The sequence below is a fragment of the Pelodiscus sinensis genome, chromosome 6 (assembly GCF_049634645.1).
Source record: "Pelodiscus sinensis isolate JC-2024 chromosome 6, ASM4963464v1, whole genome shotgun sequence".
NCBI classification, from domain to species: Eukaryota; Metazoa; Chordata; order Testudines; family Trionychidae; genus Pelodiscus; species Pelodiscus sinensis.
The window spans coordinates 118,343,837-118,366,603 of record NC_134716.1 but is presented as its reverse complement, the minus strand read 5'-3'; the positions used below and the strand labels follow the sequence as shown (position 1 = coordinate 118,366,603).

The following is a 22,767-nucleotide window of genomic DNA, read 5'->3' as shown; positions in this document are numbered from 1 at the left end:
TACCCATGTCCCTACTCCCTGGGGCTCCTGCCCAGGGCAGCAGGAGGGTCCACAGCTCCTCACAGCTGCTCATGCATCTATTCCTATGACCTGGCTGCAGCTCCAAGGCCCCTCCCCTGGCTAGAGCTGGGCCAGGGACAGCTATGCAGACAGCAGTGGGGAGCTGGTGCAGAGTTGTGGATCTTTTACCTACCCTGGGCTGGGTGGAGAGCTGGGGGTGGGGGGGGGGGGCAAGGGCACAGGTTTGGGGGCTGCTCTCAGGCCCCCTGCACTGCAGGCAGCTGGAGGGTCCACACAGCTCCCAACCACAACTGCCCGGGCTCCATGGTTGGGCTCCTCTCGGGACTGACTGTGGGTGGAGAAGAGAAGGAGAAGAGGACAGGGTGAGGTGCACTGTCCTATCTGAGACCATCTACAGTGAGAATAATCAGTCTGGTCTCCTGCCTTAGCTAATAGCCAGCTGGCATTGAGCTTATGCTGTAGAGGCTCATGCACTAAGCTCCAGAGGTCCCATGTTTGATTCTACCTATCGGCATTACACCAGGCCTGCCTATTTTCAAAAAGTGGGAGGGTACAGCCCCCTGACCTCACCTCCCCGGTTCCGGTGCCAACGGCCTGGTGTCTGATTTGTGGAAATGCTGAGCGCTCACAGCTGAAACTGAAGTCAGTGCAACATGTAAAGTGCTGTGCAGTGCTAAGTATTCTGACACATTAGGCACTAGATGTCTCCAGTTGGGCGCCCAAAACTAGTAGATACATTTGACTTTAATCTCTTTGTATCCCAGGTCTCCTTCTGTAAAATGGGGATAGTCGTACTGCTCATCTCTGAGGGGTGTTCTGAAAATGAAATAATCCCTACTTGTGAAGATACTGTAGCGATGAAAACCACAAAAACCAAATCCCACAAGGAAATGAATAGTTCTGTTTTCAGGAAATGGTTCGAATAGCATGCCGTACAAAAGGCACACGTATTGCATAGCTGCTCAGTAAGTGAGCACCGCCCATTCTACACACTGAATGTGCTGGGAATGCTGCAAAAAATATAATATGTGATCGTGTCATGAAAGACTGGATCATAAATTACATATTCACAGAAGGGATGAATTAAGGTTGCATAGGTGACCTGAAATGCTGGCATTTCCTAGTGTGTGACCTTTGTAACCTTGAAGTTCAATATAAATGTGGTCTGATTCATCTGTCACTTTTTCTCAAGCTTTCCCTTTGAAACTAGTGAGGGCAGAATTTGGCCCACTATGCCCTGATAAGTGCTTTGGATTCTCTCTGAATGGAATCTCTCTCTCTCTCTTTTCTCTCTCTCTCTTGTGATAATTATGTTCATTATAACGGACCACCATAACCTCCTGATTTTGCCTTGGTTGTTCAGTAGTTTCATAAAACCGAAGGAGTGGCTGTCAGAAAATCCTATATGTGTGTGTATACGTTTGGGTGAATCACATCCCCTCAGGGTGCTTGTACTAGTCTACCCAGTGACAGATATAAAAACATTCCTGTAACCTATTAATACATCAGTGGAGCTTGCGTTCACTTGAAGGTAAGGGAGTGTATTTTTACATGAAAACGGCATGGGTGGAATTGCTGAAAGTGATCAGAGATTTCCAACAGCCATATCTTTATTAAAACCCCTTTGATTCCACAAATTGGCCTGTGAATATGCATTTAGTGAACACAATCTAACCTATTATCCTGGCTCTAATCCTTCAATTATTATTTCCAAGTGAGATGAGTCCTACCAGCATTGCAGGAAGATGTGAATCTGTGATGTCTGAGCATCAAAAGGTTGCACCAATACTGGCTTGTGCTAGAATAGTGTTGCTGGTGATGATTTTTGCTTTCTCCAGCTACTTTGTCATATTTATTCATTTTAAAAAAATGCTCAAAAAAAATCCAATATGGTCTGTTAATTGGGATCCTCCTGCCTGTGAACCAACATCAGGTAGTAGGCCTGATCTTTTTAAAGTTAGGTGTGCAATTGTATGGTTAATTTGTTGATGCCATTGTAATGCTGCAGTAATGTGGGTAAATTATGTAATTATACAGAGAAGTGATGTGCACTTGAGAGCATGCCTTGTCCTATGAATAGGGTACACATCTCTGAGCCAAAAGACCAGGGCTCTATTTCTGACTCTCTGAGTGGCAGGCTGTATACAGACAGACAATTAATATTACCTTGGTGTGTGTCTGTTTCTTTTGCCCTGTATATAGGCTGTGAGATCTTCAGGGCAGAGAGAGCATCTCAGTGTGTGTTTATACAGCTCCTGGCAGAATCGGGCCATGATCTCATTTAGGGCCTCTAAGCGCTAAAGTGACGTCCGTTATAATAAATGGCGGAGGGAAGGGGATTTGACATGTTTGGGGTGGACCTGTCATGAAACCATTTGTTTGCTGTTCCTTACTTAACTTCAGCTTCCTCACAGCACCATGGTATATGGGCCTAAGGATTTAGGGAAGATTAGCAAACCATTCTTTGGGATACATGCTTAACTCAGACTACAGTTATGCTATGAGCGAGGATTGTGATTGCCCTGCAGCCTGAGTATAAGAACATCCCAGTCTGAGCCTCTTCCTGCAGTTCCCATTGGCTGGGGATGGCAATCCACAGCCAATGGGAGCTGCAGTCACCAGTACCTGTGGAGGTGCAGGTAAATGTAGTGACAGCAGCCTGCCAGGGGCTAACCCTGGCAAACTGACCCTGTTTTAGTGTCTACCCCGTCTTAGACCCTCCTGCGAAGACATCCGTGCAAACAGCTTCCTGCACTTACTCCAGGTTCCTACGGCTACAGTTAGGCATCGATGCAGCAGTCTGCCAGGGCAGATGTCATTGCATGAATGGAGCCTTAGATTATAATAAGCTCCTTGAAAGCAAAGAGTCATTACCCTCTCTGTATAGCATCATGAATACCTGTGAAACTATTATGCATATGTAACTAGTATCAGAGTCACGAATAGACCACTGGACTACACTGTTTCTCCCTAAACAATGAGAAGTCCTGTGGCACCTTATAAACTAAAGTTGTGTCTACACTGGCGTGATCTTCGCAAAATCGGCCGCTCTTCCGCAAAAACTTGCTGCCTGTCTACACTGTCCGTGTGTTCTTGCGCAAGTAAACTGACGTTCTAATGTATGAAATCAGGGCTTCTTGTGCGAGAACTCTGATGCTCCCGCTCAGGGATAAGACCTTTTGCGCAACTGTTCTTGCGCAAGAGGCCAGTGTAGACAGGCAACGTGAATTTCTTGCACAAGAAAGCCCTATGGTTAAATGGCCATCAGAGCTTTCTTGCACAAGAGAGCGTCTACACTGGCACAGATGCTCTTGTGCAAAAACACATCTCTTACGCAAAAGCACGTGCCAGTGTAGACACTCTCTTCTGGAAGAGTTTTTGCACAAGAACTCTTCCACAAAAGAGTTCTTGTGCAAGAAGCTGCCAGTGTAGACGTATAACAGATTTATTGGAGCAAAAGCTTTTGTGGGCAAAGACCCACTTGGTCAGATGCATGTAGTGGAAATTCCAGAGGCAGGTATAAATATACAGGCACCGATTAGGTTCAGGTATGTGCCATCTCACGTGTGCTGTGAACCCCTGTGCTCTCCTAAGCAGAGCAGCAGTGGGTGAGATCAGCCCTCCAGTAGGGACTCTCCAGTGACTACACAGGTGTGGCAGAAAGCACTGTAGAAGGGTAGTTTAGTCAGCATTGGACTGTTGCCCTTGTGAGCTGTTGGGCAGCTCTGTTCTGTGAGCTGGGCCAGCTTTTGAATACTGTATAAATTCCAGCTCCATGATTTCATGGTGATGTGAAAGCTCCCATGGTCATAATTGACCAACGCCTAATGATGTTCTGGCTTCCTTCCAGTTTGAGTGATTGATATGCTGCCTACCTAAAATTCTCCTTGTAGTGTCAATTCTTCTCTCCCTGTGCCACTGTTATTAAATAGATACCTGGTTTCACATTCAAAGTGGCTACATTTTAGTGGCAGGTGAGGCATCTCCCATGTCTGTAAGGTGTATAAGCAAAGTATGAGTAGTTTTAATAAAAAAAAATACAGTGGAAGGGGCATATTCTGTAGCCAGTAGAATTCAGATTTACATTGGCATGAAAGAGCAAAATCTGGCCTGTTCTGAACCAGTTGATTCACATCCATCATATCCTGGAGGACTAATATGGTTAGACAATTATTCTTCTTCCAGCTATGAAGCCTGTGGGCCTATTTCTCTACTGCCCTGAACATATGAAAATCGGGACTCTTACCACCACTATGCACCCACCTTGACTAGGTGTAAATGACTTGTACAAAGAGCAAGGCAGTGTAGAGTTAGACCTAGTTCTTCTCTCTTACATTGTTATAAATGTGGGGTGACTCCTGCCCTCACTGGCCTCATTCAGGATTTGAGCCATGGCTGTTGAGAACGGGATCTAAGGAACCGCGTGCTCAGAATGGGAGAGCATGCTATGAATTTTACCTGGCTCTGTGTACGGGCTCAGAAATAACGTGTGGCATTTAAAAGGAAGATTGGATTTGCATTTTCTGCATGTATGTATTTTTGGTTTTATTCTTACAGGGACCTTAGTGTTGATGCTGGACTGACGCATGCCCAGTTCCAGGTCAGGCCAGTCCCCCAGCACTATCAACATTACTTAGCTACGTCTAGAATGCACCATTTCCCCAGAAACACATCATCAGCGCAGATGGTAAGTGAAACGCTTTGGCTGGAATATGTTTTATGCATTGTCTGCCAGAAGGCAATCAAAATAGAGGCTGTTGTCTTTCCATCACCTGTCTTCTAAGAGTGGGAGGAAGTCTGCCAGAGAGGCTCAGACTGAATCATTGTACTCATCGGCCAGGAAGAGTAACTAGGATGAATTCTGTTACCTTCAGTGGAGCTACACCAATTTTACACTAGCCAGTCCACAAAATTTAGACATAATGGAAAAGATTTGGAATGAACAGTGGATACTAGGGTAAATTCTGCTACCAGGTAAACCACTGTAAATCCAAAGTAACTTCACTGAAGTCCAGTTATTCCAAATTCATATTAGTTTAGCTGTGAGCAGAATTTGAGTCATTGGTGCTGGGACTCATTTAGACTAAACACTGTTTACATTATTCTGGCAATGGAAAGTGACTTGGAAGTGGATTTAAATGTAATTTAATTTCTTTTTAGTGCCAGAGTAGCTTGAAGGGACTTTAGGAGGTCAGACGAGATGATCATGATGGTCCCTTCTGACCTTGAAAACTGATTTTATGAGAATCATTCCCATTGTATTTCATCCCACTCAAAAGGGTCCTTGACACAAATCTTTAAAACCTATTCCTATTTAAATTTTAAAGGAGACCAGCAGCACAACGAGTACAGAGTTTCTGGGGTTTTTTTTTTGAGGTATTACTAATATAACACTTATAAAAATTTAAAAAACAACGAATAGTCTAGTAGCACCTTAAAGACTGACAAAACATGTAGATGGGATCATGAGCTTTTGTGGGCAAAACCCATTTCCTGGATTTTGCCCACAGAAGCTCATGATCCCATCTACATGTTTTGTCAGGCTTTAAGGTGCTATTAGACTGTTCGTTGATTTAAAAAAAATGTCCAGTTACAGACTAACTCAGCTCCCCCTCTGAAGCTTTTTAACACTTAGTCTACACTAGGTTGTTTTTGTTTTGTTTTGTTCAGAAAAGGCAGTGCAAATGAAGTGCTCATTAGCATTTTCTCGCACTTCATTTGCATAATGTCTTCCAATGCTTTTTGTACAAAAGCTAGCAGTGTAGACGGATCCATTTTGCGCAAACCCCCCCTTTTGCACAAGATCCTTATGCCTCAAAAAAGGAGGTATACAGATCTTGCGCAAAAGGTTTTTTTGGTGCAAAACGGATCCATCTACACTGCTAGTTTTTGCGCAAAAAACCTCTTGTGCAAAAAGCATTGGAAGAGATTATGCCAACTAAGCGTGAAAAAATGCTAATGAGCGTTTCATTTGCATTGCTTTTTCCACAAAATAACCCCTAGTGTAGACATAGCCTTATAGTATGCTAAAACTAAATGCATTACAAGAATCTAATTTAGTTTTCATCATTTATGGTCTTAATGGTATGAGTTCAAAATTGATCAGTCCGATCCTCTCCCACCCCCCAATCATGTTCTTAAAAACAAATGTTCTTCTGGGTCCATCTCCTGATTCATGACTCTTTAAGAAATCCCTCCTCCCCTGTTTGTGTGTGATGGTTTCAAGATGGAAATTCAAGATGAAATTTTAATAACTGGGAATCTGTTATCCTTTATGGGTGGTTTGTAAATCTTAACATCAACACTATGCTGTTTGTAATTCTCTGCTCTTTACTTGACGTGGATGATGACCAGTTTCACGTGGGTGATGTCTACACTAGAGACTACTGCAGCATATCTGTCTCACTGCAGCTGTAAGATTCCACATGTAGCCACTCTATGCCGACAGGAGAACACTCTCTTGTTGGCATAATTAAATCACCCCCAATGAACGGAGGCAGCTACATCTGTGGGAGAGCGTCTCCCACTGACACAGAGCTGTTCACACCAGTGCTTCTGTTGGTTTAACTTATGTTGACCAGGGATGTGTTTTTTCACAGCCCTGACTGACAAAGATTTTACCAACTAGTGCTAGTGTAGCTATAGCCTTGGCAACAGTCAACAAATCCTGTGTGTAAGGGGGAAGTGGTAGATGTGGTATATCTAGACTTTAGTAAGGCATTTGATACAGTCTTGCATGACCGTCACATTAAAAAACTAGGGAAATATAACCTAAATCAGGGGGAGGTAGGATACAGCTGGAGCCGGATCCACCAGGACCCTCAGGCACAGAGCAGCCCCAAACTGCTTGGTTTCTGGCCAGTAGGCACAGAGGGTACATCTACGCTAGCCCCCTTGTTCGAACTAGGGAGACTAATGAGGGCGACCGAAATTGCAAATGAAGCGCAGGATTTAAATATTCTGCACTTCATTAACATGTTCCCGAGCGGTCGCCGTTTTGGAAACTGAATAGCCCGGAATAACTGCCCACATCTACACGCGGCAGAGAAATGGGAGTTCGAAGTAAACCCCTTAACTCGAATTAGCTGTTTAAACCTCATTCCACAAGGAATAACAGCTAATTCAAGTTAGAAGTTTACTCACCCCCTCCCACAGCCCAATTCCCTGCTCCCAGCTACCACCCCAGGTCACCTCCCAAGCCCTCTGTACCTCTTTCCCCATCTTTAGGTCACAACTCCCTCCTAGACCCTGCACCCACTCTTACATCCCTCCCCAGACCAAAATCCTCTCCTGCACACCAAGCCCCTACCCCTGATCACAGACATTCTGCCCTCCTTCACCCAAGTTCCCTCTCGGACCCCACACCATCTCCTGCACCCCAGTTCCCTACCCTGAGCTGCCTTCTGCACCCCCTCCATAGAAAAATGTGGCCACTGCCCACTTACTAAAATCTAGGAGTGGTCCCCCACATCAAAAATTATTGCCCAATCCTGACCTAGATGAATCTGGTATAAGGTGGGTGCACAATGTGTCAGGTAACCATTCCCCAACAGTAGTTATCAGTGGTTCACACTCATATTAGAAGGGCATAATGCGCGAAGTTCTACAGGGGTCAGTTCTGTTCAATAACTTCATTAATTATTTAGATAATGGTGTTTGGAATACACTTGTACAGTTTGCAGATAATTCCAAATTGGGAGGGGTTGCAAATGCTTTGGAGAATAGGTTTATAGTTCAAAATGATCAGGAGAAATGGGAGAAATAGTCTGAAGTAAATAGGATGAAGTTCAAAGTACTCCACTTAGGGAGGAACAATTAGTTTCAAACATATACAAAATGGGAAGCGACTGTCTAGGAAGGAGTACTGCAGAAAGGGATCTATGGGTTACAGCAAACCACAACTAAAGGTAACAGTGTGACACTGTTGCAAAAAAAGCTAGCATCATTTTAGGATGTATTAACAGGAGTGTTGCAAACAAGACACGAGAAATAATTCTTCCACTCTACTCTGTGCTGATTGGTTCAGTTGTGGGCACCACATTTCAGGAAGGATGTGGAGAAATTGTTAAAAAGTCCAGAAAAGAGCAACAAAAATGTTTAAAGGTCTAAAAAACATGACCTATGAAGAAGATTAAAAGAATTTGGTTTGTTTAGTCTGGAAAATAGAAGACTGAGAGGGGACATAATAACAGCTTTCAAGTACCTAAAAGGGGGAAGAAGAAAAATTGTTCTCCTTGTCCTCTGATGATAGGTCAAGAGGCAATGGGTTTAAATTGCAGCAAGGGAGGTTTAGGTTGGACATTAGAAAAAAAACTTCCTAGCTGTCAGAGTGGTTAAGCTCTGAAATCTATTGCTAGTGGTTTGTAGAATCTCCATCACTGGAGATCTTTAAGAGCCGATTTAGAGAAACACCTGTCAGGGATGGTCTTGGTGTTGGTCGTGTCATGAATGCAGGGGACTGGACTTGATGACTTCTTGAGGTTCCTTCCAGTTCTATGATTCTCTCTTGCTAGCAGGATGTTGTGTTTTGGATGTTGACCCAGTTTTCCGTATCGTGTGCATCTTGTGATGCATCTGATGAGGTTTTTGTTTGTTTTTTTTTCCTTTAAAGGTCCCAGCTCCTAGAATCAAGTCACTAGATAAGAACCCAAGCTCTCCTCTTTAAAATTCTCGGTTTCTAGTTCTCCTAGTTTAAACAAAAAAAATTCAAGGTGACCCGAAGGCTGCCTGAATGGTTAAAAACCAGAGGACAAATAAAGAGAACCCCAAATGTATTGTTGGATTAATTTTAAACTGATAAGTGATTTTTGAATGTCTAGGCAATACTGTGTCCAGTATTGTAAATGTACTCTGAGTAAATATGATTACTAAAACCCCTATGATTTCTTTGTTTAAAAAATCTTCATTTTGGGCTTAAAACTAGTAGTCACTCTGCTTTGAGGTTTTTCCCCTATAAAAAAATGTGATTTGAAGAAGGCAGGCACCTAAAGGATGTGTAGATTATGTGTTAATACAGGTGATTTGTCTCTCTCCCTACCCACCCCTCACAGGTTGTTCATGAAATCAGAAACTACCCTTACCCTCAGCTTCAGTTACTTGCTCTTCAGGGACTGAATCCAAACAGGCACACATCTGCTGTAAGGGAAAGTTATGAGGTAGGTACCTTCTGGTTTAAAAGATTGTTTAACCCGCTTTTGCGTCCCCTGGAACCTGTGTAAGTCCTGTCATAAACTTTTTAACATTGTTGTCTCTAGAACAGCTGTTCCAAACTGAAGCCTACGTGGCTCGTTAAATAGATGCTGTTAAGTTCCCATTGAAAGCTCCTTGAAGTTGATGGAATGACGGGGGAGGGGAGAGGGAACGTTGGATCAGGCTCTTCGTTATTAGCACACACATCCAGGTGTGGTGCACACAACAGCTGAGTACACAGAATTTACAGATGCACTTACAGGCCAGCAGTTATTTAAAACTTTGACCCAGCTTATACCCTGTCTGGAAAACAGATGGTGACATTAACTCTTATTTGGCAAAATATTGCTGTCCAGATTATTTTAAAACATGTGATTTTAATATCAATTCGGGTGGCGATGAAGTCTAGCAATTACAGTAAGAGACGATTGGTTTCCGGACTCCTGGGTGCTATTTTTGACGCTGGTTCAGTGCAAGGCCATAAACACATCACTTAATTTCTGTTTTCTTTTTCCTGTCTGGAGACAAGACTCCATCTACTCCACAGGGGTGAACTGAGAATTAACTAATGTTTTATAAATCACTAATTGGTAGAGAATAGCCTGACAGAAAACTGTTGTTTCAAACACCCTGAACTTGTGAGTGTCGGAAATCCACATCTGGATTCTCGGGCCCATGTCTGTTAATTGGAGATTCTTTGAGAAAAGACCTCATGAAAGCACAACACAGTATTAACATGAGCGTGCATTTTCTGTGAATAAATGGTAAGAAAAGAACCTTACATTCCATGTTCATTGCAAAGCAGAATGAACCGGCAGGGATTGTCTTGGGAGATTGTCATATGCCTTGTGGATGTTTTCTGCTTAAGGAACTGCTGCAGCTGGAAGACAGATTAGGCAGCGTGAACCAGGGAGCTGTGCAGAACACCATCGAGAGATTCACTTTCCCACACAAATATAAAAAGGTGAGAAATCAGCCAGGGTTAAGTCTATAGGCAACTCTCCCAGAAGGCCTGACTTGTGCTTCCTAGAGAAATGAGTGTAGCTGCTAAAAAACACATGTAACAATGCTTGTCTCAGGATTACTCATGGATAGGAAATGGGAAGAAATTCGATGGAGGCCCAAACCAAAGCCTCAAAACCAGGTGGGAGGAATTTGAAATCCAGAGTCGCCTTGGTCCATCCCATGTATTGTGTGGACCGTAGGCTGACGTGCCAGTGTAGTTCAGTCGGATGGGCCTCAACCTTCTCCCATTCAACAGCCCTAGTTTTCCTTCACTGACTTGTAGACACTTGCTAAGAAAGTGTCTTACATGTGTGCAAGTGCATGTAAACTCTTGTCATTTCTGCACGCACATGATAGTGCCTGTGTAACACCGGCAGACCCTTGTCCTCTGTGGGTGGATTTGAACCTGGGACCTTTGTGCATGAGCCTCTATCACATGAGCTAAAAGACAACTGGCTCTTAGTTAGGCTGTGGAGCAGACTCATCATTCTCTCTGTAAATGGCCTCGGTACTACTATAGGGTTCAGTGCCCCATACCCAGTAGGTGTGTAGGTTACACCTGCAGCTTACACACATGTAGGCAAAGCTGTGGGTGTATGTTTTTGTCCCTTTTGAGTCCAAGTCCCTCACCAGCAAGACTCACACCGTGAAAAGAGACTCTGTGCTCTCCTTTTGGAGGAAGTAACATCTCCAGATTTTATGCTCAAAATGCCAGGAGGTCACTTTACTTTTGATCTATGAGGGAGGAAGAAGGAAAGTGGGGCCTGAGACTTTGACTCTGTTTTCCTTTCTGGGCTGTGTTCAGGCCTGCTGATGGGGAGTGGGGGAGAGGGAAGGGGCAACTGCCCCAGGGCCTGGCAATACAAAAGGGCCTGGAGCGTCCCTGTAAATCACTGCCAGAGCGCCATAAGGCTGTCACCTCAGCCCTGCCCCTTCCATGTGAGGCCCCACCCCTTCCAAGGGCACAGAGCAGGCCCTTCCCCCCCCCCCCCCCACCTTACCCAGGGGCCCACTGAGGCTCAGGGAGGCCGTCTGTCCCATTGGCTGGGTTCCTCTCTCAAGGAAAGGGAATGTGAGTAGAACTGGAAAACAATGGGAAAAGCTCATGGGCTGAATTCTACTTTCACTTAGGGTGCATCTATAGGGCACCCTTACCTCGAAATACACTTATTTTGATGTTATTTTTAAATAGCTTTTTTTGAAATTTGGCACTGTCTATGCAGTGCCCAATTTTGAAATGAGGCACTATTCCGAAACGTCCCTTGTTCCTCGTTACAGGGATGTCAGAATAATGAGCCCGTTATATTTCGATATAACGGGCTTGCTCTTAAGACGCAGAGTAGCTATTTCAGGATACCGTCTTTGAAATGCGCCCGTTATTTCGAAATATTTTTCAAAATAACAGGCGCGCTCTTCTGGCATCCCTGTAGCCCTTGTTCCATGAGGCTTAAGGGATGTTTTGAAATAACACGTTATTTTGAAATTTGGCACTGTGTAGACGCACTAAATTTCTAAATAAACTATTTTGAAATACAATCGAAATAAGATATGCAATTTCCATAGGGCAAATTGCATATCTTATTTCGAGTTTAGGGCACTATGTAGACACTCCATTAAAGGCACTTTTCTATCTGTACAGTGCCTAGTACAATGGGGCTGGGGTTGTTGACATTAGCCCAAGACAAATAACAGTTGCCACTCCAGAGTGATTGTGGTACCAACGTATTTTCATTAGTATGGAAGTTACTGCAGTGAATGCTATTGTGTAGAAAGTCACGCTTCTAAAGTCTACAGGAAACCACTATAGCTGGGGCAAGTATGTGCGTGCGGATATCTCCTGGGATATCCAAGTGCAGCATCTGTGGAAATTCTGTTGATATATCAGAGGGTTGATCTGACATTGTTACTGTTCACTGGAAATGCTCAAGAAGATGTGAAGGCTTCAGCACCTACGAATTAATTGTGATGTTAATCATGACGTTAATGTCTGTGACTTGAGTCATGGAACTCATGAGGAAGTGGCTTGTGGGCTCTTTTGGGACACCGACATTATTCCGACTGCCTCTCCTCTCCTGGTACGATTTGACAGTTGGTGCATGAGTAGGAACTGGCCTCCATCTTGCTGTCGATTTTGGGCGAGGTGGGTGGTGGGTCCATGCATTGACTATTCAGATTCGCTGGCTGCAGAGGCTTTCCGGAACATTAGAGAACAGAGTCTCTGCTTTTGTTCATTATGTTACATCTTTACCTTTGTCACAGAGAAGACCGCAGGAAGGCAAAGCTGAGAAGGAGGATGGGGAGGAGTCCGACACGGATGAGAAATGCACAATCTGCCTGTCTATGCTTGAAGACGGAGAAGACGTGAGGTATAATCTTCCCCACCGAGATTTCTGGCTCGTAGATGCCTCCTTCCTTACTCCCATTCATTTCCTGCTTGGTTTGGATTTTATTTTATTGGAAATCATTCACTGCTTCGTGTGTCTGTTTTTAAGACCAGGCCACCAGCGTTATTCTGACTACTCAGAGCTCCCTTTGGCTGTGTCTACACTGGGCCACTTATTCCAGAAAATCAGCCGCTTTTCCGGAATAAGCTGCGAGCTGTCTATACTGGCCCTTGAATTTCCGGAAAAGCAACGACGCTCTACTGTACAAAATCAGCCGCTATTCCGGAAAAGCTATGCTGCTCCCGCTCGGGCATAAGTCCTTATTCCGGAACACTGTCCTGGAAAAGGGCCAGTGTAGACAGCCCAGTAGTCTTTTCCGGAAAAAAGCCCCGATAGCGAAAATGACGATCAGGGCTCTTTTCCGGAAAAGCGCGTCTACATTGGTCACAGATGCTTTTCCGGAAAAAGGGCTTTTTCGGAAAAGCAGCCTGCCAATGTAGACGCTCTTTTTCCGGAAATACTTATAACGAAAACTATTCTGTTTTAAGCATTTCCGGAAATTCATGCCAGTGTAGACACAGCCTCTGAGTATTCAGAGCGCAGGGTCTATAGTTATCAGCACACAAATCCAGGTGTGGGGCATTAGGATTCTCTCAAAGTCCATTTTATAAACAGTGGCTAAAGGGTGCTATGCTGCAACACTAAGGCAAAGCTGTCAGCAGTGCCCTCTGCTTTTGGTCACCTCCTTCTGGGTCCCTGTGTTTTTAGGCCCATGGCACTGCAGATTTTAGTGCCACTCAGTATTGGTGTGGCAGCAGGTGCCACCTTGTTAGGTTGCTAACTCAGCGGCCAGTCATCCAGTTTTGGTCTGTATGCAAATCTCCATAGTTGCAGGGTGTTTACATCTGCATTTTGGACTCAACCCATTCTGGTGGGAGGGGCTATTGGCAAATCTAGATTTCCAGTCCAGGGACGCTTGGATCTGGGGTTTGTTTCTGGTTCTGCTTTAGTCCAGCTGCGCAGGACATGAGTATTTGTGAGGCTTGAGGAGACTGGCAACCAGAGTTTTAGGAACCCTAAATCGAGTGCCCAAAATTAGAAGCTGGATCGTGGCCACTTAACAAATTTGGGGGTTGTTGGTATAAAGTTCCAGCTGCTATGAGCCAGAATGGCAACACAACCTGCTGCAGACAGCACGGAACGGCTGTGACCTTCCGTTGTGCCCTGAAGTCACCAACCTGCAATAAGCTTTACTTTGGCTGTGCTTGTCATTGAGGTCCTATCTTGTGTCCCAGCACAACTTTCATACAGCACCGATGAGACTGAATATTCAGGGCCTGCTTCTGTTCTCCCAGCAAGATGGCTGCAGAACCCTCACTTCAGCGGCATAAAGGCTGTGGAAACCTGGGTCCAATCACGGCCAACGTGTCAGCACAGCCCTTTGCTGGGGAGCGGTGCAGAGCTGCGCTGAATGCAGAAGGGAAGAGATTGCAACTCCTAAGTCGGGGGTGGGAAACGTTTTCTCGTTTGGGGACCACTGGCCCACAGAAAAATCAGTCAAGCAAAAACCCCCCCAAACAAACCCTCACTGACGTGCCCCTGACTGAGAAGGAGAAAGACCCTCCCCGCATTCCCCTCACACACCAGAGCCTGGGGGGCTCAGATTTTGTGTATTTCAGCCCCCCTGGGATGTACAAGGGGGCTGGAGAGCCAGCACAGGCTCCCCAATGCTGGGGGAGGGGACCCTGAGCCTTGAGGGCCAGATCCAGGCAAGCCGGGGTCTGAACCTGGCCCCTGGGTCTTCGCTTTCCCCACCCCTGTCCTAAGTAATGAGCTTGATGGACTCAAGAAAGGGGTAGCCTGCATCTGTAGGTAATCCCAGTCCAAGCTGCAGGAAGCCATGGCGCTCTGGCTTCTCCCTCTCCCCACCACATACTTTTTCTGGGGTGCTGTGCACCTTCAATGATCCCATGGAGGGAGCAGTCGCTGCCATCCTCCATACACCAGGGTCATACAAGGCCACATGCGCAGGAGTTAAAGGTATTGGCCCTTTGCTTTTTTTTTTAACCCTAATTTTCTTATCTATAAGATGAACAGATGTGTGTGGGACACTTTGAAAATCTTAGAATTCAGGTGCTGGGTGCAGCCGGTGGCTGTTGGTGCTAGGGCTGTGTGTGCAAGGCAGTGTAGTGTGGCCATGCTTAAACAATACTGAACTGCAACCAACAGGCCAGAAATGTGACCAGCGCAGGCTGTTAACCATTGGAACAACTTGCCCAGAGATGGGGTGAATTTTTCTATCCCTCATCCCATCCAGCCTGGGCTAGCTTTCTGAAAGAGTGGCCATAGCTTGAACAAAAGATGTGGGCTTGATGCAGAAATTCCCGGGTGAGGTTCTTTGTTTTGGGTTATGCAGGAGATCAGACTAGATGCTTGTAACGGCCCCACCAGGCCTTGAAATCTGTGAATGTACAAAACCTACTAAGTGCAGAATGCTGGACACTGTCCCTCACTGTGTCCTATATTGTGTTTGTGCCTTTTCCACCCGCCTCACGCACATCACGGCCCCCGCTGTAACAGGCATGTAATTCTCTCTTGCAGGCGTTTACCCTGTATGCATCTATTTCACCAAGTGTGTGTGGATCAGTGGCTAGCAACCAGCAAGAAGTGCCCGATTTGCAGAGTGGACATTGAAACACAACTTGGCTCGGACAGCTGAAAGAACCAATGTGACGCACCATTTTCCTTACCAGGTCATATGGCCATAAGCCCTTGCAGCAAAATTTTGCCTTCTGAGCCATTTGATTTAGAGGAAAAAGTCTGCAAGCACATTAGCGAAAAGGAGGAAAAGGTGGTTCAATATCTAGTGGTAGGAGAGGTCCTCACAGCCATATTGGTCTAATGCATGGGAGCTGGTATTCCCACAGCTAGAAGGCCCTGTGCTGCAGAAGATTTAGTATCGAACATGAAGGAACTAGTGTGTGGTTAGTCTGGCCTGTCAATCCTGAGTGTCACAAGGATTGTATATATACCTCTCGAATAAGTAGACACATGTTAGGGGGTCTTTAGCTATTTCTGTGGACAGCAACTGGAGCATGTTAGCTTAAGAAATGTTGTGTTTGGTGCCCTAGTCATCTTGTGGTGGACATGTCGCTGTTAACCTAATTTGCACCAAATATTTTTTTCATAGATTCCTTATTTTGGTGCCTGACTGAAATGTGGCGGAGGGGGACACAAAAGTTCAATCTTCCCACCTTTAGGGGAAAAAAATAGAGGTGAAAAAAGCAAATCCCTGTTTGCAGTTAGAAGGATCGTGCTCTTTGCCTCGTCTGTGTTGGTTTCTTTGATTATGTTTACAGTGTGTTACCAATTGGAGATGCCTAAAAATAATAATTGGAATGAAATGAACAAAATGGTAGAGAGAAGTTTTGTTCTTGCTTATCTGCTGGTGCTGGACATTTTATATAGGGCAGGATCCTAGGATTATATCTGCCACTATAGTTTAATGAGGAATCTTGGGGTGCAGTAGCGACGGAGGGCCACTCGGCATTTTAGTATTGTGATTTTTTCCTATCACCATCTCATCTTCTAGGGCAATTGCAAAGCCACTGTAATCTGTTGGGCCCTGATGCCCATGGGAACTGCAGGTTGTTCCGCATTTCTCCAAGACCAGGCCCAGACCCCCACCTCCAGAGGAGGATGGATCAGATGCTAACCTTACACCACACCTGTGGTGAAAGATCCATTGTCTGCCTGCTGGAGAAAGAGAACCTATTGAACGGGTCAGAGTCATTAGACCCTGCAGGTGTTCTTTGGAGGACTAATTGGCCTAGCAATACGCTTGCAATGTGATGAAAAATGCATTCTTCCATCTCTCCAAAACAAAAGCACCAACCATATTCTCTGCTAAATCAGGCATCCACTCCGGGGAAAATTGAACATGCCTTTCTTACAATTAAATTCCTAATCGCATGGTCTTCTTTGGCCAGCAGGCTAAAAAACTTCAAGTGACCTAATTAAACACCCCGGAGCTGTGCTGCCATCTAACCTCCTTTTCAGGCTCCCAGAGGGAAGGGAGAAAAAAGATTGATTCAAGGTGCATCCTGCGCTAAATTCCTTTCTCCTGTTCTTTCCTTTATGATTACACGAAATAGCAACTTTTCGCAGTAAGAATGAGAGGAGATTACAGCTCCGGGGGCATGCTGAAGGTTTTTTATAAAATCCACCTTTTTTTCTTCATCCCTAGCTGTGGAAAATCGCAGATCGTTGTTCTAATGACAAGAGGCAGGGGAGAATAACAGGCTAGTTTAGTCGTATTGCACATAAAAATTGCTGACAACATGAAAGTGTCAGTACAGGAAGGGAATTTAGATATATGGGATAATTTACTACTTGGCCTGAATTTTAAAATATAGAAGTGTACGTATATACAAGCACACAGCCATACCGATATATATATGGTATGATCGCTAAAATGAAACAGATGCTCATTTGGCAGGCTCAGTTATAATTATGAGAAAAATAAAGGTTAAAAGTAATCAGTGACGTGCCAAAATAATGGAGCTTTCTGAGCCACATTCCTTTTGTAATAAATATTTCAGATTATTTGCCATGAGAGACATTGAATTAAGTGCATGTTGACTCTTTACTCAGTCTTCTTTATCTGACAGCCCCCTGGAGGTTTGGAATCAACAGCCAATATTCTCCAGGCTTTTAATACATTTTTCATGTACTAGGAGAGCAAAAAAGTGGCTAGAGGATTTTTAATCAGACACACGTATTTAAAATGCTTATATGGAGGAGGATTTCTCATTCCCACGAGTGCCCATTTCATAGGCGTTAAGTAATGGTCTGTAAGTGAAGAGGAACATAAATTACACTTCCTAGGAGAGATCATAGAATTCCTGCGAGCTGTAATTGGAAAGTGCTGACCTCCCAGATGCCCATGATATATTTTCTTCCAGTCTGGAGTATAAAGTTAATGATAGGGCCAGGAGTGACTGCATCAGCATGCACATGGGAGATGCTCTCCAATTCACTGCAGTAATTTCTCCCAGGGTCGCCATCTCTTCAGCAGATCTGTCGTGCTAGGCACAGGTAAGTGGTGTGGGGAGGAGGGAAAGCTAATAACTTACAGTGGCAGGTGAAGAAGACGGGCCCTGTAAATATTTATTCAGAATCCCTGTTCTCGTCTAGTGTGCGTGTGATGAGAGCAGTGTTTGGGAGAGGTGTATGTGTGTGTTGGGGGGGGGGGGGGGGGAGAGAAAGGATTGGGGCAGGTAACCACCTTGCTAAACTCTGCTCTGAAAAATTCTAGCATGGTTTAACTTTGCCTCAGGATGACAGTAGGCACACGTGGTTGTTTCTCTTCTATTGGGTTGAACTGGATGGTGTGAGCCCTTAGACTAGAAGGACTGAGTACCTAGGGCAATAAACTGCCTGGGCCTCTCTCCAGCAGCAGCAGATTCGTATGTCATTAAAAAATAATATGAAGGAGCAAAACAAGATGTTGCTCTTTAGATGCACTGTAACCCACGCTGTCCATCATGCGTTCTAGCCTGGTCCTGCCAGAGCTCAGCATGTCCAGGGAGGGGCTGAGGATCCTCTAATGGAGTGAATGGGAATTGTGGCTATTCAGCACCTTGCAGAAGGTGCTCAGAACCTTCCAAGACTAGGGTCTTACTTGGAATGAACCATTCAGTGGGAAGGAAAAGGAGCCATTCAGGCCCATGCTTGGAATGAACTGTTCAGCGGGGAGGAAATGAGCTCTTCCAACCCGTGTTTTACGTCTATGCGAAAGTATTATTATTTGCCTAATGAACAAGCACAGTTTTTAAAAAGGTGAAGAAAGCACCAAACTTCCATGGTCCGTGTGAGTGAGTGATACAGTGGCACGCGAGCGCTTGTAACGTCTGAAATTTGCATTTGGTGTGTCCGGCTCCCTCGTCTTTAAATAGCTTGTATGAGTAGAATGAGCTACTAGAGTGATTTTTTCAAAACAAAACAAATCTCTAGAAACAAAACATAGTTTACAGGGTTTTGTGAGTTTAAATGCCTTATATTTAACAATCATAATTTATGACTAACTTGTAGATATTGTGGGTTCTTATTTAATTATTTTTATAGTTGTTTTTGCATTTTTAATTATAATTTATTTATTTAGAAATTAATACTAATTTTTTTTATTACTCCTATTACCTCATTTTTGCATTGTTTCTGGGAATGGAATGCTTTGCATGCATCGGTACTTAAAAAGATATTAAACCTGGGGGGGGGAGGGAGGGAGGGAAAGCTTATCATGTCAAAAGAAAAATCAGGGTGTGTGATTACAAACTGTATTACTGTGGTGCTGTTTGTTACCTTGGATACATTCCATAAAAATGCAAACCTTTGATTCTGTATGCTGTGACCTAGTGGAAAACTGCAATATAGTGACTGTGTTTAGCACATATATATAAATATTATTTGCACTCATAATCAAACTATGGTGATCCTTTCACTCATGCCCGTCAGCACTGGAGGAAAACAGCACTCCTCAGAGCCAAAGAATTCACAAGCCCCATGGAGGGTCTTCAATGGGAGTTCTTTGCTCAGAGAGCTGGCAGGACCAGGACCATTGTAACACAATATAGACACAGAAGGTGAAAGCAAATTAGCTCAGTGCAGGTGATTCCCTTTAGCCAATGAGCCCCGACAGGCCGTATTCCTCTTGGTTATGCCGTGGTCACCGGCGATTGCCAACTGTAGCTCCACAGGTGGCAGCGCAGATTCCAATGTTTCCTCCTGTACATAGAAGAGGCAGTCGGTCCTACAGCCCTTACGCAGCTGTTTGCATGAGAGAGGCGGCAGGGCAGAAGTGTGGCTGCTAGGTCTCGGATGCCACGGTGCAGGAGCTGCTATGTTCTTATTTGTGTTACGGTACCGCCTGAAGTCCCCTGCATTGAAACGGGTCTTGTGCTAGGCATTGTACATGCACATAGTGAAAGGGAGACCCTGCTCCAAATTTCTTACCATCTAAATGGACATGACCAGCGGCGCTGACAGCCTCCGTGGCCCTTGGGCAAGGTGGGGGGAAGCCAGGCTCCGCACTCCCAGAAGGGGTGGGGCCTTGGGTGGAAGGAGAAGAGCCAGGGGCAGCCAGCCTGGAGCATTTCCCAGCTTGGAGCAAGGCACCCTTTCCAGGCCCTTAGCGCTGCCCAGAGTGCATGGTGTGGTGCTCCAGTTCTGATTTAAAGGAGCCAGGGCTTGCTGCAGTAGCAGCGGTGGTGGCAGCAGCAAGACCTGGGCCTCTTTGAATTGCTGGACCTCAGGGCTACTGTCTCCCCCCCCCCCCCCCCCCATTGGCAACTGTCCCCCTCCATCGGCAAGCCTGGACATGACCGACAAAGGGAAACAGGCTCACAGATCTATTTTTTCCTCTGTCTTCGATCACAGGCTGGCCTTCCATGTTCCCCTTTAATCGAAATTTTCATGGGCTTTCTCCTTCCCACGGTGTCTCTTGTCTGGCGTCCATTTGCACGTGTGAAGAGGTTGTCCATTTGAAGAGGTTGTTAGGTCGTATACTGAACAATCTGGCCAACTAAGCATTTCAATGAGGCTGGGTTAAAACATAGGGCCTGCCCTTCGTGCTGGTCAAACTCTGCTTCTAAGTGTACAGCCCGACCTGGCGACTGGTCCCATGTGTTGAAGGCCCTTGAAGACCGGAAGCTCGTCAGGGAAGTGGAGAGCGATTGGGCCCTAGAACCACACAGCGACACAGGCAGACCCCCTCCGCATTTCCATTATGGAGGTGCTGAGTCCAAGTCTGGGTGGAATTTGAATGCTGGTTAATGAAGGGCACTTTTTGGACAGATCACTCCATTGTTGTGCTGCCAGTGGGGGGAAGTTGCTGTTGCTCTGAAGCCCCGTAGTGGAAGGTGCAAGTGCACACATCACAGACACTGGCCTCATAAACAACCATGCGTCCAGCGAAGGATATGCACTAAGTAACTCCCCCTCCCCTGTAATTTTATTGTCTCCCCTTTTTCAATTCCAGAGGGGTATCCGTGTTAGTCTGTAACTAAAAAAAAACTCAAAAAACCCAACAATGGTCCTGTAGCACCTTAGAGACTAACCAAAAAAATATAGATAGTATCACGAGCTTTTATGGGCACAACCCACTTCTTCAGTCATCTCTGTATTTTTTGGTTGGTCTCTAAGGTGCTACAGGTATTTTTTAAGAGAAGTGGTTGAGACTTTGACCGCTTAGGCCAGACTCTAGGGTGTAACTTTTCACAAGGCTGAGGACACCTGCACAATTTGCATCCTCATTTGCATACACAGTAAAATAGCTGGGTGCAAGGCCTCCGCATAGTACTCAAGAGGTCATTGCAACCATGCAAGTACACATTTTTCAGGTGTAGATGGAAAATCTCTGTCTAGAAAACATGGCCCCAGATGTTTGATTTAATTGGTGCACTCAGAGTAGAGTGGAAGCCACTTAAAAATTGCCAATTATTTCACTAGCTGTCTCCTGTTGTATGTAGAGCTATGGCAACTGCTGGCAAATGTTGCTGTTTTAACGACAACCACTGTATAACCTACCCCGGTTTGCTAGCTACATTACAGAAATAATGGTCTGGCATCATTCCACTTGAAATCTTTACTCCTTAGGAGTAACTCAGTGTAATCAATGCAAATGATGTTTGGTTGAAATTTGTCATGCAGGCATTTTGCTAAGCAGGGGGACACACGTAGGTGTCTTGTGAATTAGAGAAGTCAGTCGATATACATAAAGATGATAATTCTAGCTGACTGTTGGTTTTCTGTGCAACTGATGAGTTTAATTATTTTTTAATCGTAGAATCCTGCCGGGGACTTACATAGACCGGTTCATCACCAGTACAATTTCCAAATAAAAAGACCACCTTGCACCCCAAAACTTCACTGCAGTTAGAAAAAAGGGGATTCATGAACCTGAACCACTGAGTTGTTTAGCATCATTTGTATTTTGCGTGCATGCAGACACACTGTGTGACAGACCCATCACCATACGCTATCGTGGCCCTGAGGGCTCTGTTGAGCAAGATGTTTCTACCCTTGAGTTGCTGTTCCACTCCCTAAACTGCAGATTAGCAAAAATTTCATCCCATTCCTAGCTGCCATTCGCAGGTGTCAAATCAAACAGTGTAGCCCCCTCACCCCCAACCCACCACTTCCTTTTCCAGGTGAAGGTGCCAGGTGAAGGAGCTGTGCTGCTCTTCCAGACAGTGCAGGGCATATTCCAGTAGGGGGCATCGCAGCAGCAGCAGCAAGGCCAGTAAATCGCTTACCATAGCAGGGCAAAGAGGAGCACTTTTAAACAGGCCTGGTCTGTAACAAGCAAACAGGTGGCTAAGGAGGCTGAAGCACTCGCTGTGACATGTTAAGCTTGGGCCATAGCTGCTATGTCCATGATTCGCGGTTCAACGACACGAGACTCTCTGTGAGAAAATAATTGAGAAATTATCCCTGCTGTGAGCTAATTTTCCCCGTAGGTTATTTCAACCTGACTTTATTTCGGGCAGGAGACCGCCAAACGGCAACTATTTTAATCACCGTCTTTTGGTCCTTTAAAGGTGCTGCTTAGCTTGCTTTGTCATTGTGATTTAAACATGTCCACCACCACCTCGCACGTTCTTTAACATGCACATGCCATCAGGTGGATCTGTTTTTGTGTTTCCTACAGGCCTTGTCGGAATATAACAGGGATAACTAGCACAATGAGTGGACAAAAAAACACACACATACAAAAATCACCTCCTTTAATGGCTTGGGCAAGTGAAAGGATTTTCCACATTTTTTTTGTACTCCTACTGCTGTTCTGTTGTGCTGTGCAACATTTTGCTACATAGACTATTTTATAGAAGAAAGCTAGACAAAATATTTATTATTAATATTAAAGCAATAGTGCATTGAAGAAAAGAAGAGACATTAGAAATTGTGTAAATGCTTAGATTCACTTTTGGTGGATTTTTGTACTTTATTTATAACTAATAAAATGAATTGCATTGCTAACTACATCCTAGGCCTACGTGGAAGTTGTTTATTTCTGGTAGGTTTCTTTCGTTTGTGACTCATTCACTCTCCTGCTTTTGTATCTTTACTTTTCTCACCTATTGTATTTCAGACTTGCACCCCCTGTTAAACA

The 22,767-nt window shown here is 44.9% G+C and overlaps 1 protein-coding gene across 2 annotated transcripts in view; it reads left to right on the top strand.

Annotated features, from left to right (window-relative positions):
• The window catches only part of ARK2C (arkadia (RNF111) C-terminal like ring finger ubiquitin ligase 2C), a 112,854-nt gene extending 91,974 nt beyond the window's left edge, over positions 1–20,880 (top strand). For both annotated transcript variants that reach the window (XM_006136768.4, XM_075932728.1), the window contains exons 4-8: positions 4,579–4,708; positions 9,072–9,176; positions 10,079–10,174; positions 12,475–12,581; positions 15,201–20,880. In XM_006136768.4, the coding sequence (XP_006136830.2) occupies positions 4,579–4,708; positions 9,072–9,176; positions 10,079–10,174; positions 12,475–12,581; positions 15,201–15,318 (556 nt within the window). In that variant the 3' untranslated portion in view covers positions 15,319–20,880. The remainder of the gene's footprint in view (positions 1–4,578; positions 4,709–9,071; positions 9,177–10,078; positions 10,175–12,474; positions 12,582–15,200) is intronic.
• Positions 20,881–22,767: the final 1,887 nt, after the last annotated feature.